The sequence below is a fragment of the Bos indicus genome, chromosome 18 (assembly GCF_029378745.1).
Source record: "Bos indicus isolate NIAB-ARS_2022 breed Sahiwal x Tharparkar chromosome 18, NIAB-ARS_B.indTharparkar_mat_pri_1.0, whole genome shotgun sequence".
NCBI lineage: Eukaryota > Metazoa > Chordata > Mammalia > Artiodactyla > Bovidae > Bos > Bos indicus.
Genome location: NC_091777.1, coordinates 56,573,782 through 56,591,074, shown reverse-complemented (window position 1 = coordinate 56,591,074; position 17,293 = coordinate 56,573,782). Strand labels below are relative to the sequence as shown.

The following is a 17,293-nucleotide window of genomic DNA, read 5'->3' as shown; positions in this document are numbered from 1 at the left end:
ATGGTTTTGGTCACTGTCTCTTATACAGTGTTAGGAACCTCCATCCATAGTTCTTCAGGCACTCTGTCTACCAGATCTAGTTCCCTGAATCTATTCTGGAACAAGCCATCTGCATGACTCAAAGAAATGACAGAATCTGAGCACTCACCCACCCACCATCTTCTAGATAGGGTGATGGGGACCATGGTAAGGCAGAGTACAAGGCTGACAAAGCCTTTTTTGGGGTCGTCATTACAGACATAATAAGACAAGCAAAGAAACAAAACAGGGTGAGGTAGTGGCTTGTGCCTAGAATAGACGCGTGGCAGGTTACATGAGACCATTTATTTCATCAGCCTGGCCACTGCAGGGCAGGACAGTGACACAAAGGCTCCCCAATCTACACTCCCCTCAGCATACTCAGACCCCCATCCCCAAACCCAAGGCTTATGTATCCCAGTAGGGCACTGAGAACAAAGGATGTCAGGCCCAGAATCTGATCTCAGGGAGTAAGAGGGGTACCTGGGAACCAGGCTTGGGCATAAAAAAAAATAGCAGCACAAGTAATAAATGTGCTGATGGCAGGTGTCCCAGAAGCCTAGAAGGACTCTGGACTCAGGCTCAATCCAAGAATGCTTCCTTGAGGAAGTGACACCTAAATGAGGCTGTGTCTCCCATGAGGGGGCTGGGTGATGACCAGGGACCGCCAGGTAACATGTAGGACAGCTATGGTTCTAGAAAAGAGCAACTGACAGGCATCAGTAAGTAAAGAATAAGAACACAGTGGGAAATACGCACTGGGCTTTGTGATAACCCAGAGATGAACGACAGGCAAGCCCTGGCATTCAAAGACTCCACAGTCAAGTGATAAACAAGATTCAGACGATAACGCCAATGGATTGATCATGGCTGCCCTGAGCACTAGGCTCAGGAGCAGCAAGTGCTGGGATCAGTTAGTGATGTCTGCTGCTGACAGCAGCTGCAGCTCAGAAGCCTGAATGCCACGTACTGGTTATCTACTCTTGGTTTTTGGTCAAATGTTTTCACATCCACGAATTTTTGTATCCTTCACATCAGCCAGGGGAACAGAAAGGAGGAGTTAAAACAACCGAATGAAAATGAGGGTCAGAGAGGTTCTTGGCTGCAATCTCATTGGGCAGAATAAGGCAGAAAAGGAAAAAAAAAAAGGAGGCAGGATGAGACAGGGCTGTAGACCTCTCACCCCAAGTGCTTTCCCCAAGGATACCAGTTTTCAATCCTCACTCCTGGCTCCTCAGGTCAGAAGTCCGAAGATCAAAAAGTCTATTTCCCATCCTTTTCAAGGACTGAAAAGTCCATTTACATCCTGCCTGCTCCAAAACCTTCCACCAGGGCCTCCAAAGCACATTCCACAGCCTGGCATAGAGACAGCCTCAGTTTCCTTTCCTTTCTCCCATCCCAGGCCATCCTGGGGTGGCCCTCAAAGCTCAGCACCCAAAGCCCAGACTCTCTGACTTTCAAGTCTCTGAATATGCAGGGGCCCCTGACTAGGGGTGCCTTTTTTTCCCTCTCATTGTGGATATAACGTTCCTTGTTCCAGTTCTCAGATGTTTTTGAAAAAAATCCATTAGAGCACCTCTTTCTCTGTCTCTTGCCACTGCCAATCTCCTTTCTCTAAGGAGCCAGCTATTTCTCTTAACTGGACGTGGGGCCCTCAACTCACCACATCCCGATTGGGCTTGGCTTCTTTCCCCAAACCACTCTTCCTCCCAGGATCCCACCATCCCCCAATCATCCAGGCCCTGGCAACATCCTCCTTGCCTTCTCCCAAACCAGGGTCCGTTAGTCCCAAAGCCACGTCTTTCCTTTCCCCATGTCAATCAAATCACAGACCACACCCACTTCCCCTAAGTGGGAAACTTGCCCCACCCATGGCCCCTATTCAACAGAAGCCACAGCTGATTGGAGGAGACCTGACAAGGACAGCCAATCAGCAGGCACACCATGAAGCTCATCTTTACTTCAAATGCTGTGCTGGACCAATCAGATTGTCTTCTGGGAAAGTGAATGGTGACCAGCTGAGACAAGGGGAGTAAGCAGCAGGATATGAGTAAGGTAGAGGCACCCAGCTTGGCCATTAAGGAGAAAGCTACAGGGTCAGACACAGGGGAGTCTGTCACAGAACTGAGGCAGTGGACAGACTGTCAACAGGACTGCAGGTTCCCAGCCACCTCCCTGCTGGCCGGGGCAGAGAAGCAGCCAGACAACCCAAAGCAGATTCTCAAGCAAGGACCCCTGATCTCACCCCAGCATGATCTGGACTCTGCCCACCTTCCCAGCCTCGGCTCCTGCTGTCCAGACACTTAAGCCCTTGCTTCCATCCCAACACATCACATAGACATGCCTCACCACAGGGCCTTTGCACAGACTATTCCCTCTGCCTGGACTGCCCTCCACATACTTTTCTCTATCCAATAAACTTACATGCTCAGAGATTAGCTCCTGGTAAATCTTCAGCATTCCTAAGGACTGGGAGTTAATATTCTCATGCCCATTTTACAGGTGGGGAAGCTGAAGCAGAGAGGGCTGTTAACCCTATACTGTCCAGTTCAGTAAGCCCTCCTCACACATGGCTCTTGAGCACTTGAAACCCAGTTCACCTGAATCAACGTTCTGTAAGTGTAAAATATAGTCTGGATTTCAAAGACTTGGTAAACAAGAAAGACTGTAAAACAACTCACTAACTCTTCCTAAACTGTCCAGAAACTAAATATTTTAGATGTACTGGGTTAAAGAAAACCCTATGGCTAACCTCACACATCTTTTAACTTTTTTTAAAGAAGTGTAGATGTAAGAAAATTTTAAATGAAGAACATGGCTTGTATGATTATTTATACTGGGCTGCCCTTGTTTTACCATAAACTATGGCCAGTGGCCCATTTCTATAAATCTATGAGTTAAGAATGGTTTCTACTTTAAAGGATTGTGAAAAAGAAAATCAAAAACCAAACAAAACCAAAAGAATACCTGGCAGACACCATAAGCAGCTTGCAAAGCTTGAAGTATTTATTATATGTGTGCTGTGCTTAGCCGCTCAGTCGTGTCCGACTCTTTGCGACCCCATGGACTGTAGCCTGCCAGGCTCCTCTGTCCCTGGGATTCTCCAGGCAAGAATACTGGAGTGGGTGGCCATGCCCTGCTCCACAGGATCTTTCCAACCCAGGGATTGAGCCCAGGTTTCTAGCCTTTCACAAAAAAAGTTTGCCAAGCTCTACATTAGAGATTTGCCCAAGATCACTGAGATGAATAATAGAAGCAAAGTTCTGTTTTGTTTTTATTTGGCTGTGTGGCCATGAGGCATGTGGGATCTGTTACCTGACCAGGGATCGAACCTGTGGCCCCTGCACTGAGAGTGTGGTGTCTTAACCGCTGGACTGCTAGGGAAGTCCCAGAAGCAAAGTTTACAGGGTGCTTTCGACATGCCACCCACAATCAGAACACCAGACAGGCTGTAACACCTGAGTCCTCACATTATATGAAGGAATTCTAACACAATCAGCTCCCATTTTACAGATGAGGAAACTGAGGCTCGGGACGGTCAAACCCTAGTCCAGCATGGAAGTGGCACGGATTCAAGCCAATCAGTTTTGTGCCAAAGCTGGGCTCTTAATAACCATGCTGCCAGCCCACCCGGATTCCAGAGACACGAACAAGTCCTCATCTGTACGAGTGGCTCAATCCTGGAGCTCTGAGTTCCCCATCAGAACACATACCCGTGTTGTATTTTAAGCATCTGAGTCCTTGGCTGGCCCCCTCCCCTGCCCCATGCCAGCTGGGAGGTGGTATCAGATGGCCCTGGCTCCAATCCTGGCTTGGCACTCGCCAGCCAAATGATTCCCTCACCCTGAATGTGAACTTCCTCATCTGTAAACTGGGAATGGTCAGGGTCCCAGAGCCTGGCTCATCTCGTCCAGTACTGGGTGCCCAGAGGCACTACTAGTGTTTGCTAGAATTCTAATACCCAGAGAACAGCTGACCCTAGTGCTGAGAGCGTGGGCTCCCAGGGCCAGTAACTGTATCCAGGTCCCAAGCTGCAAAAGCCTGGAAAAGCCACTTTAATGCTCTGAGCCTCAGTTTCCTTCCCTGTAAAAGAAGGATAGTAATCCTTATAAAGAAAGTGATTACAAAGATAAAATTTACAAGTGGGGGCAATGGTGTGCATGACAATGTGAAAATACTTCATGCCACTGAATGGTACACTTAAAAATGGTTAAAACAAGGACTTCCCTGGTAGTCCAGTGGTTAAGACTCAGTGCTTCCACTGCAGGGGGTGCGTGGGTTCGATTCCTGGTCAGGGAACTAAGATTCCACATACGGTGTGGCATGGCCCCCTCCCAAGGAAAAAAAAATGGTTAAAACGATAAACTTCATGATGTGTATCGGTTATCATACATAACCGAAAAACCAAAAAACATAACCGAAAGGAAAAAAAAAAACAAATTAAATCCTGAATGTGATGCATCCCGAATCCTAAACCCTGGACTTCCCTGGTGGCCCAGTGGTTAAGCATTCACCTGCCAACGCATGGGACCCAGGTCTGATGTCTGGTCCAGGAAGATCCTACATGTCACAGAGCAACTAAGCCCATGTTCCACAACTACTGACCCTGAGCTCCTGAGCCCATGCTCTGCAACAAGATAGCCACAACTAGAGAAAGCCCACATGCAGCAAAGAAAGGCCAGTGCAGCCAAAAATAAACCCCCCCCCCAAAAAAAAAAAAATCCTATCCCCTGAGAACTGGTAGCAGTTCCCATCACTGCTGTTCATCTGACATCTCCATCGCTTGTCCAAGCTGATGGCCAAAGAGTCTCAGAAATCTTGACGTCAAATGAAATGATGTGCACAGGGCACTAGCAGAGTGAGCACGACCGTGAGGGAGGTGGGAGGACCGGGCAGGGAGGGATACTGAGACGCAAGGCATCGGGAATGGTCCCGTCGCTGGCGGAGGGGTGGGGATGTGAGAGTTCATGCTAGCATTCACTCTGCTTTACAACTTACCTATCTCTCGTGAATGTTCGTTTGTATGTTATCGAATACCATGATATGAAGACGATAAAACAATGGGTAAGAAGACACAGCCTGGGATTGGCGGGCTGGGGCGGAGGAGGTAGAATGGTGGAACCTTCCTGGTGGTCCAGTGGTTAAGACTCTACATGTCCAATACAGGGAACATGGGTTTGATGCTTGGTTGGGGAACTAAGATTCCACATGCTGCGATGTGGGGCCAGAAGAAAAAGAAAGGAGCAGAAGAAGAATGCCAGGGTGGAGAGGAAGCAGGACCAAGAAAAAGGTGATAAGGTAAAAGCTGAGTGATGGATACACACAGCCCCCTTACTCTATTTGCTCTGCTGCTGCTGCTAAGTCGCTTCAGTCGTGTCCGACTCTGTGCGACCCTGTAGACGGCAGCCCACCAGGCTCCCCAGTCCCTGGGATTCTCCACACAAGAACAATGGAGTGGGTTGTCATTTCCTTCTCCAATGCATGAAAGTGAAAAGTGAAAGTAAAGTTGCTTCAGTCGTGTCCGACTCTTACCGACCCCATGGACTGCAGCCCACCCAGGCTCCTCCGTCCATGGGATTTTCCAGGCAAGAGTAGTAGAGTGGGGTCTATTTGCTCTACTCTTTCCATAATAAAATAAATTGAAAACAACACAGGAAAAAGCACATTAAGCTCATCTCCCAAAACACACTCTTAGTAACAAAGTATAATAATAGTGTCTATCTTTATAATGAATGCATTCCACAACCTCTCTATCTGTAACTGACAAGAAACAACACCCAAGGTGAAATTAAAGTTAAGATACATGGTTCCTGCCCCCTAGTGAATATCCAGTCAGTGACAGTAACTAACATAAAGAATGGCTTTACTTAGCCTTTGGTATCTTGACCAGGGTGATCATGGCTTGCTGACCTGAGAACTCCTTCTAGCCCCATGCCCTGTGAGAAGCACCACACAGGCATCTGAATTCACCTACCCTTATCAAGCACTGACATTAACCCTCTGATCCAATTACCTTATTCAATGAACAAATGACCACAGGAGAGGTCAGTACACTTTTTCTGTAACAAAGTAGACAAGAAGTATTTTGGGATTTGTGGGTCAGCTCAGCTCTGCTGCAAATACCCAACTCTGCTATTGGATGGGAAAAGCGGCCTATGTATATGATATGTAAATAAATGGGCGGGGCCATGTGCCAATAAAACTTAATTTCCAAAACCAGGTGGGGTGTGTGTGTGTGTGTGTCATAGTGCACCCATCCCTGTATGAAGTAACTGGAAGTAGTAAATGGGCTGGTGTATATAGAGTATTTAACAGACTTCCCTGGTGTTCCAGTGGTTAACACTGCTTCCACTGCAAAGGGCACAGGTTCTATCCCTGGTCACAGAACTAAGATCCTACACGCCCTATGGTGAGGCAAAAAAAATTAAAAAGGGTTTAAGATGTGGCCTGACACACAGGCATTCCCAAACCATCAGCTGTGACTGTATAGGTGTGTGTTTTCAAAGGTACGGGTCACATCAATACCTCACCTTTCCATCTATAAGTGACAAGTAGCCTTTACAGCACCCATCGTCTTGTTAAAAGCGCCTGCTTCAGCTTTGTCCCTTAGTATGACCCTAACACTCACAGTAAGAGTATCTGGAATAACTGCCAACAATCATTTCACCGTATTTACCGGTGACATATGCATATACACCGAGTAACAGCTCAGAGGCCGGGATCCTCCACACTGACTAGCAGGTCCCATCCACCTGCCCTGCCACGGGTCTTAGGAGGTGCAGCAGAGAGGCCCCGCCACCGCGGTACGTGCAGCCCCCAGCACCGGGCCTGTCATCCAACAAGGGCTCCGCGAACTCTCCAGCAGCCTCTCCAGCAGCCTCGGCAGCAGGCTTGCTGGTCCCCCGCGACGCCAGCGGTCGGGGGCGGGGGCTCACCTTGAGAGAAGGGATGTCCTCAGCGCGGATGACGAACTCGTCGCGCTCCCGGAAGATGCCCTCCCCGCCGCTCTCGCCCGCCTCCTCGTCCGTCTCCCCGCACACGGCCGCCGTCTCCTGTTTCTTGGCCAGGTGCAGGGGCCGGGCGTCGGGTGGCTCCGGGTCCTCGGGGGACGGGGCGGCGGGCTCCTCCGGGGGCAGCGGCGGGGGCGCGGTGGCCGGCGGGGGCGGCGGCGGCGGTGGGGGCACGGGGGCGGGCGGCGACGGCAGGGCCGGCAGGGCCGGAGCCGGAGGCGGCGGCGGCGGCGGCTGTGGCTGTGGCGGCGAGCTGGGTGCTGGGGTCACCAGCGGGGGCGGCGAGGGCAGGGCCGGCGGTGGGGGCGGCGGCTGCGGTGTTGGGGCGGGAGGCGGCGAGGGTGGGGGCTTCTCCTCCAGCAGTGGGGGCTCTAGGGGCGAGAGGGGCATCAGGGCTGGAGCCCCCCCTCAACCCACCCTCCCACCAAACATGTTACCTGCTGACGGTGAAAACTCTCTCAGCCTATTCTGGGGGGGGGCTCCCAACACAGTCCTCTTCCTGCCCTGTATCCCAACATCCCTCCTGAACAAACTGAGCTCTTCACCTAACAACCATCTCTGGCCTCAACCCCCCTCCATTTCTACTTTCCATTACTCTTCTGTTGCCCTTTCTCCTCCTTCAAAGAGGGTCCTTGTCTGACCCGCTCACTGTCCTCTCCCTGACCTTCAACACCCGCCCCATCCCCGACACCTACAAGAAGCCCACGTTCCTTTAACTCCTCTTTCTAATGTCCTAATGGGCTTCCTTGGTGGCTCAGATGGTAAATAATCCATCTGCAACGTGGGAGACCTGGGTTCAATCCTGGGTTGGGAAGATCCCTGGAGGAGGGCATGGCAACCCACTTCAGTACTCTTGCCTGGTGAATCCCCATGGACAGAGGAGCCTGGCGGGCTACAGTCCAGGGGATCACAAAGAGTCAGACGTGACTGATTGACTAGGCACTCAGGCAGACATGCCACTCTGGTCCTCATCTTTCCCCGGTCTTCGCAGACCCCCAGTGTCATAGGGCAGTTCTGCAACCCAACTGCATTGCTTAGTGTCCCCCCACCACAATGGCCAGGAGGCCTCTCTGGTCCCATCAAACCCCCCTCCTGGCTCCCTAGCCTAGTCCCTACAAATCTTCTGGCCCTGCCCTGCCCCCCAGTCTGCAAATACCATTCTCCATCCCAGCACCTCTGCTCTTGTCCGTGAATGTCTCTCCCTGTGCCAACAGCCCCTTGGCTCCTTCCTTATTGCCACTCAGCTCCCCAACAGTCCTCCTGCCACACCAGCATCCCTCCCTGAGACTCCAGTGAGGATTCTGAGCCCCTGAAACAGGTTCCCACAGAGTCCATTGTAGTCCAGAATTACCTTTGCTGTTTTGGGGTCCCAGTCTGGTGCTTACTTCCCATTTGTTAATGTCCCTCCTGATTCCTGGGCCATCCCCTCTGTATACCTGTTCCTTATCTGCTCAGAGATCTCATCCTCCTCTATCCAAGCTCTCCCCTTTCCTTTCCTTTCCTCAGCCTGCTCTTCGGAATTGCCAATGCCCTCTCCTTCCTGTTAAATACCCATGATATTTGAAACATCCTCACTCACCCAGCCCAACGCCTTGAGATCTCCTGACTCTTCAAACTGCTTTTGATCCATCCCTGGGTCCTTAGCCGTGAGCCTTCCTGACCCTTCCAAGGCCCTCTCTTTCCATGATGCTCTCTCCCATTACAGCCGATCCAGACGCTCTGCATAGAACTTGCCAGTCTTTCCCATCTCTTCCCTGATGCTTTCCTTTAGTCTCTCACTGTCTTACTCCCCATTTCCCACCTTCCAGAAGACGTCACCATTCCATAAGACTCCTCTGAGCACCTAAGCTTCATTCACTGCTCCAAACACCCTCCCCCAAACCTCAACTCTTTCATCCCCAATGCCCCTATCAAAGCCCCTGAAATTTTGTCCGACATGCCCTCTCAGGACTAAATGCCGTTCAGACATGACTGTACCCCTAGCCTTTCCTGATGCCCCACACCCCACGATCTGACTAGTCGTTGTTAATGCATGTTTCTTTAACCAACCCTCCCCAAGTCCCTGTCTGCTCCCCCAGACCCTCTTCTGTCCTCTGTCATACATCTCTAACCCCTAGAGGTCTTCACACATCCCATGTCCCCTCATCAGTTTTAAAAGCTCTCTCCGACCCTGTCACCCACCTGTCCCCATCACTTACAACCTATGCTGACCAGTGTGTAACCTACACCATCAGACCTGTGCCCTGAATCTTGGGGAATCCCTGGCCTGCCCCCACAGACCTCCTTCCCAGCTCTCACCAGGTGTGCCGCTGCTGCTGGCGCTGGGGAGCCCCGGGAGCGGGGGTGGCCCGGGGACTGCAGCCTCTGCAGCTAAGGGGGGCCCATCTGGAGTGGAGACGTCCTTAGGCCCGGCCAGTGGCGGGTCATCGAGAGCAGAGATGGCTGAGGAGATGCTCTCCTGGAGGTCCCGGTTCTTGGCAACAGAGTCTTCCTCGTCAGAGGAGAAGGAGGGCAGGGTCTCCAGGTTCCGCTTCAGCTCCTCGTCCAGCCGCTTACAGGGTGAAGGGCAGCCGAGCCCCAGCCCCTCGCTCTCGGCGGCCTCCAGCGCCCCCCCCAGCCCGAAGGCGCTGGCGGGTGGGGGGTGTGGCACAGTGGGGGCGGTGGGGGGCTGGGGAGGCAGGCCCCGGGCCGGCACAGTGGCCGGCACACTCTTGGGGGGGCTGAGCGGGGGTGTCAGGCCAGCCTGATAGAGTGGTGGATGGCGCTTGCCTGACTTGAGAAAGTCCAGGAACGAAGCCATGAAGCCGGACTTCATCTCGGGCTGCTTCTCCTCCACCTCCTTGATCTTGGCCTCGATCTTCTCCCGAGTGAGGCTGGAGTCCAGGCTGTTGTGGTCAGCTCCTGACACAGCATCACCCGATGAGGCTCCCAGACCCTCGCCGGCCTTGGGCACAGACAGCTTGATCTAGATGTGGGAGCAGTGGGCAGTCAGGGCCCACGTGTCCCGGCCCCTAAGTCCCCTCCTCCCTCCGACTCAGGAGTCTGGGGCCCCAGGCCTCTCCCTGCTTAAGACTATTAAGTTCAAGTTCTCAGCAATCTCAGCCTGCAGACCTAGAACTGAATCCCACAAACCCTTTTGCTCAGATTCCAGAATGACAGGACTGATATTCCTCCCTCATTACTGACTCCCTCCCACAAGACCCAGGAACCCAGGATCCCCACGATCAATAGTCCTGTGGGACCTAGAACCTAAGAACACAAGCACTATCTCCCAGCCTCCCTCTGGACACACAAATTTCAACTCTCAGATCTCTCCAAGCGTGGAACTCTGGAGTTTGAGCCCTCTGATTCATTTTCTCCTGGGAGTCAGTTCATACCACATTCCCTATCCTGCCCAAGAACCTCAAATGTGGCTCCAACCCCCAGGCATTAGGGTCCCACCCCTCACCTTCAGTGGTTTCAGGGGCTCCAGCCGAGTGCCCCCTGCCTCCTCGGCCTTCCTGCCCCGGCCCCGGCCCCGGCCCCGAGGTTTCTTGGCCCCATCAGCAGGTGTGGAGGCTGAGGCTGGCCCGGCGGTGGTGGGGACCTCCAGTGGGCGAATCCGGGGTCTCCCACGTGGCCGGGGCGGCCCATCACGCTTGGCCTTGGTGGGTTTGCGACCTCTGCGCCGGGGGCCATCGGGGCCTGGATTGGGTGGACAGAAGTCAATGTCACCCAGTGGAGAGAGAGCCGGGCGGGAGCGGCAGCTGGACACCAGGTCAGGCAGGCGCCGCGGGTTGAGGCGGATGTCAGCGGGCACGTCGGCTTTGTCCTCATCAGCCTCAAACTCGTACTCCTGGGCATACAGTTTCTTGGGCGTCTGGAAGGGCGGGTCGCGGCGCCGCAGCAGGTGGAAAGAGGACGTCTTGAGCAGCTTCTTTGGCTTGGTAGAGCAGAAGATGGGCGAGGTCAGGCCTCCCTTGGGCTCCGAGGCAGGGGGCGGCGGCGGCGGAGGGGGAGGCGGGGGCGGGGGCGCCGCCTGGTGCGGCCCACTCTGGATCAGGCCCAGAGGCTCAGCGTTGACTGTGGAGGGCAGCTCGGGTGGCTTGTTGGGGTCTAGGCCCAGGCCCGGAGTCTCGGGGCCGGCTCCAGATGCCCGGCCAGGGCAGTAGGGCCCATAGGGATCATAGGCAGGGGGACCGGGGGGCGGCCCGGTCCCTGCCTTGGGATCACCCTCGTCCTCGGGTGGCCCAGCCTTGCCATAGTCATCCGCCGGCCCTCCGCCGAACATCTCCTCCATCGTGGGGAAGAAACTGCGCTCCTCGTCTTGGAGCAAGGAGTCAGGGAAGCAGATGGAAGTGAGTGGCACGAAGCGGGGGGCCTTGGTGCCTTGCGGGCTGGGGCTGCGGTAGGCACCGGAGGGATCCTTGCCTTCGGTGTTGGGTGGGCCCACGCCAGTGTCACCGGGTCCAGCAGGCAGCGGCTCCAGGGCCCCCAACAATTCTTGCATGGCGCCGGGTGGCTCCAGGCTCTCCTCCGGCCGCAGGCGGGGGCTGGGGGCACCAGGCTCCAGGCCATGGCTGCGGAGGTGGGCCTCAAGCTGGAGGGGCATGGGCGGTGGGGGTGGGGGAGGTGGCGGGGGCGGCTGGGGTGCCCCATCTCGGGTGGCCGGCTCAAGGAGGTGGACGCCGACTTTGGGAGCACTGGAGGAGGGGCTGGGAGTGTGGCTGAGGACTGAGGGGAGCAGCTGGGGAGGAGGGGGCGGCAGCACCAGAGGGAGGTCGGGGCCCCCTGCCTCTAGGAGGAGGCCATGGGGGGCAGGCTGGGCCGACTGGGCCGTGGGTTGTGGGGGCGGAGGGCTCTTTTGGAGGAAGGCCCCCAGCTCCTTGGCACCTGCCCCATAGTGGACAACCGAGGTGGCCAGCCCCTCAGGGGTCTCGCCACCCCGTTCCGGCCCTTTCTTCTTCTCCTTCAGCCGCCCCAGGCCCAGCTCCAGGGCTGCGGTGGCACCCTCGTCAAGGCTGGCGCTGGTCCGGATGACGCTCTGCAGATGGTACCGCTGGGGGTCTTCCTTGGCCAGCTCGTAGGGTGTGCCTGGGGGACCCCCAGCCCCTCCACTGCCCCCAAGTCCCTTGGAGGCATCCGCTGCCCCATCTTCGCCCACCAGGCCATCTGCCCCTGAGGTCCGCGGAGGGCTGGGCGCCTGGAGGAGGTGCTGAATGAGGAATTCTTCATCCTCCGTGCGCTCAGCGGGAGGCCCACCAGGGCCCGCCAGCAGCTCGGAGCCATCCCCCTTGCCCTTGTAGCCACCTGCTCCAGCTGCATAGCTGCTGGCCCCTGGGGGTGCCAGGAACGGGGCTGAGGCCAGGACGGAGCTCAGGTATTTGCCAGGGGCTCCTGGAGAGCCGACTCCGGGTGGGCGGCCGGGGGCAGGTGGCGACTGTAGTGGGCGGATGATGTGAGAAGGGCTGGCCTCTCCGCCGCCCCCCAGGGAGCTGGGCCCCCAACCGCCTCCATGGCCCGAGAGTGCTGGGGAATGGCCAGTACTGTAGCTGAGCGAGGGGCTTGCTGTGGGCAGACCCTGGGAGTGGGCAGCTGGCCCCGGATACGGCTCACCCTGCACCCCATACAGCTGCCCCTGCAGCTGGTCTGGGGAATAGCTCTGACACGTGGCTAGGCCAGGAGGCGGGGGACCACTCGGGGGCTGCTGTGGCCCCCCTGAGTAGCTAGGGCCTTTGCTCAAGTCCTGTGCTTGACCCCCTCCGAACCCCTGCCCATAGGCCTGGGGTCCTAGAAGCCCTTGGGGCTGACCGGGGGAATAGGCCTGGCCTCCGGCCCCTCCAGCCCCGGAGGCCTTCCCAGTGGCATAGGCCGCTGCTGGCCCACCTAGGCTCTGGCATTTGGGCGTGGCGGTCGAACGGGCTGGTGGGGGCCTACTGGCACCGCCCGCAGCTGCCCCGTAACCACCTTTGCCCGTCTTATAACCAGGCGACTGAATGATGGGGCGGTAACCTCCACCGCCACCCCCTGCCCCACCTCCTCCGGCTGCCTCAGGGCCCGCGGCCCTGCCCGATGCCCCGGCCGTGGCTCCACTGGGCCCAGCTTTGCTAGGCTCACCAGCGCCAGGCGAGGGTTCTCCACCGCCCAGCGGGCTGCAGGCCAAGTTGGCCCGATGGCCCATGGAGGTGTAGCTGCCTCCGCAGCTCAGGTAGTGCTGGAGGGCATGGGCTGGGGGTGGGGGTGGGGGGGGCTGGGCACTGGCGGGCCGCTGGTAGTGCTTGATGACCGTGTCCTGGCGGGGCAGGGCCCGCTCGGGGGGTGGCGGGCCGGGGGCAGCACCCGAAAAGTTGTAGAGCTGTGGAGAGGACTGTTCGGCAGCGGCGGCGGCAGCAGCAGAAGAGGAAGCCAGCAGGTTGAACTGAGTCGGGAGGTGGCGGGGAGGTGGGGGTGGGTCTGGGGGACCAGGGCGGTAAGGTGGGGTTTGGGCTGGGCCAAGACCAGCGGGCCCCAGGACACCACCCCCCGCCAGGCGCTCAAAACCTAGCGAGGAGGGCACCGTGGGTGCCTGCGAGGGCTTCAGGTGCAGCACGTCATGAGGGGACAGGAGCCCATTAGCTGGGGGACTAAATGGGGGATCCTGGAGGCTGAGGGAAGAGGGAACTGGGAAGGGGCGGCTGCCAAAGGAAGCCGGGTGCTGATAAGCCGACAGGGCGGAGGAGGATGGAAATGTGCTGGAACCGGGCAGGGCGCCTGAGATGAAGAGCTCCGTGGGGCCTGGCGTGTGCATGGCTAGGGATGAATGAGGGAGGAGACCACAGGTGAGGGTTGACCACAAGCCAGCCCCACCCTGGCCCTCCTGGGCTGGCAGCGGGCTTACCTGTTTGCCAGGAAGGACTGCGGAACTGGGAGAGGAGAGAGGAGGCAGAAGGGCCAGGCTGGGGGCCCCGGGACTCCAGGGCCGAGATGAGGTTCATGACGGAGGCGTCGGGCCCTGCTGAGCCTGCGTGATGGAGGCCAGTGTCGAAGAGTCCAGAGAGGCCTGGCAAGGGTGGGGGCAGGGGTTGAGTCAGCTAGGTGGGGGATAGGGCAAGGTCGAAAGGGGAAAAGAGCAAGCCAAAGGCAAGTTGGGTCAGGAAAGGGGGTTGGATGGAAGGTGCAGATTCAAAGAGGAGAAAGTAGGCAGAAATAAGGAGACAGTAAACAGGATGGAGTAGGATGCAATCCTAAGGGCAGGGAGCCCAGGAGGGGAAAGGTAGACAAAGAAGTAGAAAAATCCAGAAGTGAAAAAAAGTGGGAGAAACAGAGAGTTCCTATGGTCCAAGGGAGGCCAAAGGAGTTAGGCAATTCTAACAAGAAAGGGGAAGAGATGGGGTGATACTGGAGCCACTGGGAAGAACCAGAGAACAAGTCGAAAGGGGTTGAGTCCTAGTGAGAGGGTCCGGATTTTTTAAAAAAGGTGGGGGTGGGGAGAGGGATAAAGGGAAGGAGCCAACCAAGAGGGTCTTAGGGTCAAACTGGACAACAGTCTGGTTGCTGATCCATTTAGGAAAGGAAGCGGCAGGATCAAAGGAGAACCAACCCGAGGTACTAGAGGCCCGGTCACAGAAGAATCAGGTAGTGGGCAAATCTAAGCGAGGAGGCGGAGGTCCAAGAATCGGAGCCAATCAGGAAGAAAGGGAATCAGGAAGAAAGAATTCAGAGAACCAAGAGGATGGACAAATCCAGAGGGAAGGGACCGGGTGGGCTGGAGAGGCGGAAAAGCCTGGAAGAGAAGGTGGGATTTGGGGGCTGAGAGGACCGGACCAATTGGAGCTAAAGAGGCGGGACCAGAAACAGGAGCGGACGAATCCGGCGAGAAATTGACCAGTCTCAGAACAACCAATCAGGGAAGAAGTGGCAAGGGGCGAGCCAGGACGGAGGGCACAGCCAATTAGGAAGGGTGGAACTTTCAGCAGCCAATCAGCCGCTTTGGAGGGAGGGCCAGGCGGGGCGGGACAGGGGCCGTACCTGCCGGGTGGTGGTTGGTGGCATAGCTTTGCAGTGGGTGGGGGGCCGCGTAGGCCTGGCGGTGTAAGATGTCCGTCTCGGGGTGTGAGGTCCTGGAGCTGCCATAGACCAAGCTGGGCGGGGGTGGGGGGAAAGGGAGGTGTTAGGGTTTCCTCCGAAGCTGCCCTCGGAGTGAGGAACTCAGCAAATCCCCCAGGGAGTTCGGGAGAATCTTCCAGCTGACTGGGGGTTATCATCAGGAACCTTGGGCCATAAAGGAAAGACAAGGGAATCGGGGTCCCCAACTTAAAAGAGCCATGGTCCCCACTCGAGCCCCAGTAAATAGATCCCAGAGAGCCTCACAGACATGCACAGGAAGGAGACAGGCTGAAGAGTCAGAGAAAAGTGTCTTAAGTTGAAAACAGGGAGTTTGCTCCCAGGGCCCCCACCCTGTAGGTGACACAAAGCCCTGGGGCCAACCCCGAGGGACGCCCCCTCTTCTTCAGACACGTGGGAACAGAGGCCCTGAACCTCACGAGATGGTGCAAACCGAGCCAGGGTCAGCAGCAGATTGTTCCCCAACAGCAGGGATGGGGAGGTGGGGTGAGGATAGGACTCCGGGAAAGTACCAGGTACAAGTGTGAACATGAACGTCGTCCATCCCCCGGATTGAGGTTCAGATGCATGGGCCTGTGCAAGGCCAGGTATGTGTGCAAACCAGTATTCAACTCACTCGTGGGGCAAGATACAGAGCGAGGAGTCCCACATGGAAAATACTAACTCACGTGGGGTCCTGCCCTGCCAGGCTGGGAAACCCAGGTGTGTGGGGAGAGGGGAGCAGGGGGCAGGTGAAGAGTGAGGGCGTGACACAAACAGCAGAAAAGGGGCAGATTCGCAGGTGAACTGGTTGCCAGCTATGTACGCCTGGGCCCACGCTCACACACACAACCACACACTGGAAAAACAGCCTCGTCTTCCTATGCAGCGGCCCCCATCCATGGCCCGGACTCAAGAGGTCAAACACTCCACTCCTCGCCATCAACTAGGATTCTCTTTTTTTGCGGGTGGGGGAGCTCAAGGGGGCGTGTCTCTGATGCCAGGACCCCCCCCTTACACACACAGAACCCCAGCTTAGGAAGGGGGCGGGGCCCCGTGCCCACTCTGCTCGCGGAATTTCGGGGGGGGGGGCCCGCGTTGCGCGGCCTCGCGCAGTCCCGGAACAATAGGACCTGGAGGGGGGGCGCGCCCCCCAGGTCTGCGTTCTAATTCTCTTTTCCTTCCCACCTTTGCAAGAGCAGAGCCTGGGGCGCGAGGGGGAGGGGTCAGCAAGCTGGGAATCCAAGGATGGGGGGAAATCCAGGCCTTGCTTCGCCAGTCCCTCCCACCTTCCCAAGGCCTCTCGATCAGAAATTGTTTTGCACCCCCATTTCCCCGCTGCATCTTTCTCTTTGCATGCCGGAGCTGGCTTTGGCGGAGTTTGCAATTTGCAAACTGGGGCGGCGGCGTTGTTGCAAACCGAGGAAGGCCGCTCCCTTGCAAGCCGGAGGGGAGTTTGCGATGCACGCGTAGCCGGGCGGGCCCGGCCGGGCTGGGCCCCCACCCCTTGGCCCCTTCCTCCAGGCCACCCCCGGCTCCTTACCTAGCTTTCGCTGACCTCTCGTAACTCCATCCCGCCCCGGCGCCGAGCGGGTCCCCGAAGCCGGCGCTGGGGTAGTTCCTGTCCATGAATTGGCCGCGGTGGAAATTGGGGGAGGGGGAGGGAGGGGGGAGGGAGGGGGCGCGCGCGCGCTCTCCTCCGCCGCCTCTCCCTCCGCTGTTGCTTTTTTTTCCCTTCTCTCTCTCTCTCTCTCTCTCTCTCTTTTTTCTTTGCAGCCGCCGAAGGCCCGGGAAGGCCCCGGGCGGGGGAGGGAGGGGACAGGGGCGGAGGGGCGGGCAAGGGAGGGGGTGCAGCCGCCGAGCCAAGGAGGGGGGAAGGGGGGTTCCCCCTGGAGGGAAAGAGGGGGGAGGAGGGACCCCGCTGTCTCCGCCTTTGCCCCGGCCCTTGCAAGAGAGAAGGGGGGGCGCGCGCTCAGGAGGGGGCGTCCCGGGCGGCCCCGGGGTGGGTGCGGGCTCTGGGTGCTCGCTCTCGCCGCCGCCGCCGCCGCCTCCTCCTCCTCTGCGCTCACGGTGCAGCCATCTTTGCACAAGGCGGCTGGGGGAGGGGGGAGGGGAAGGGGGGGCGGGCGGCGGGGTGTCTGGCTGCGCTCCGCTTCCTCCCACAATCCCGTGCAAATGCAAAAAAAAAAAAAAGAGAGAGAGAG

At 57.2% G+C, this 17,293-nt stretch overlaps 1 protein-coding gene across 3 annotated transcripts in view; it reads right to left on the bottom strand.

The window, feature by feature from the left end:
- The window catches only part of PRR12 (proline rich 12), a 29,369-nt gene extending 12,186 nt beyond the window's left edge, over nt 1-17,183 (bottom strand). Inside the window, exons 1-6 of one of the 3 annotated variants that reach the window (XM_070771487.1) lie at nt 16,633-17,183; nt 15,015-15,127; nt 13,885-14,046; nt 10,477-13,796; nt 9,327-9,993; nt 6,954-7,399 (exon numbers count right to left, since the gene is read on the bottom strand). In XM_070771487.1, coding sequence (XP_070627588.1) covers nt 6,954-7,399; nt 9,327-9,993; nt 10,477-13,796; nt 13,885-14,046; nt 15,015-15,127; nt 16,633-16,718 — 4,794 coding nt within the window. In that variant the 5' untranslated portion in view covers nt 16,719-17,183. Of the gene's footprint in view, nt 1-6,953; nt 7,400-9,326; nt 9,994-10,476; nt 13,797-13,884; nt 14,047-14,586; nt 14,772-15,014; nt 15,128-16,632 lie in introns of those variants that run through there. The other 2 variants (XM_070771488.1, XM_019978805.2) reach the window with 2 other exon arrangements.
- Nucleotides 17,184-17,293: the final 110 nt, after the last annotated feature.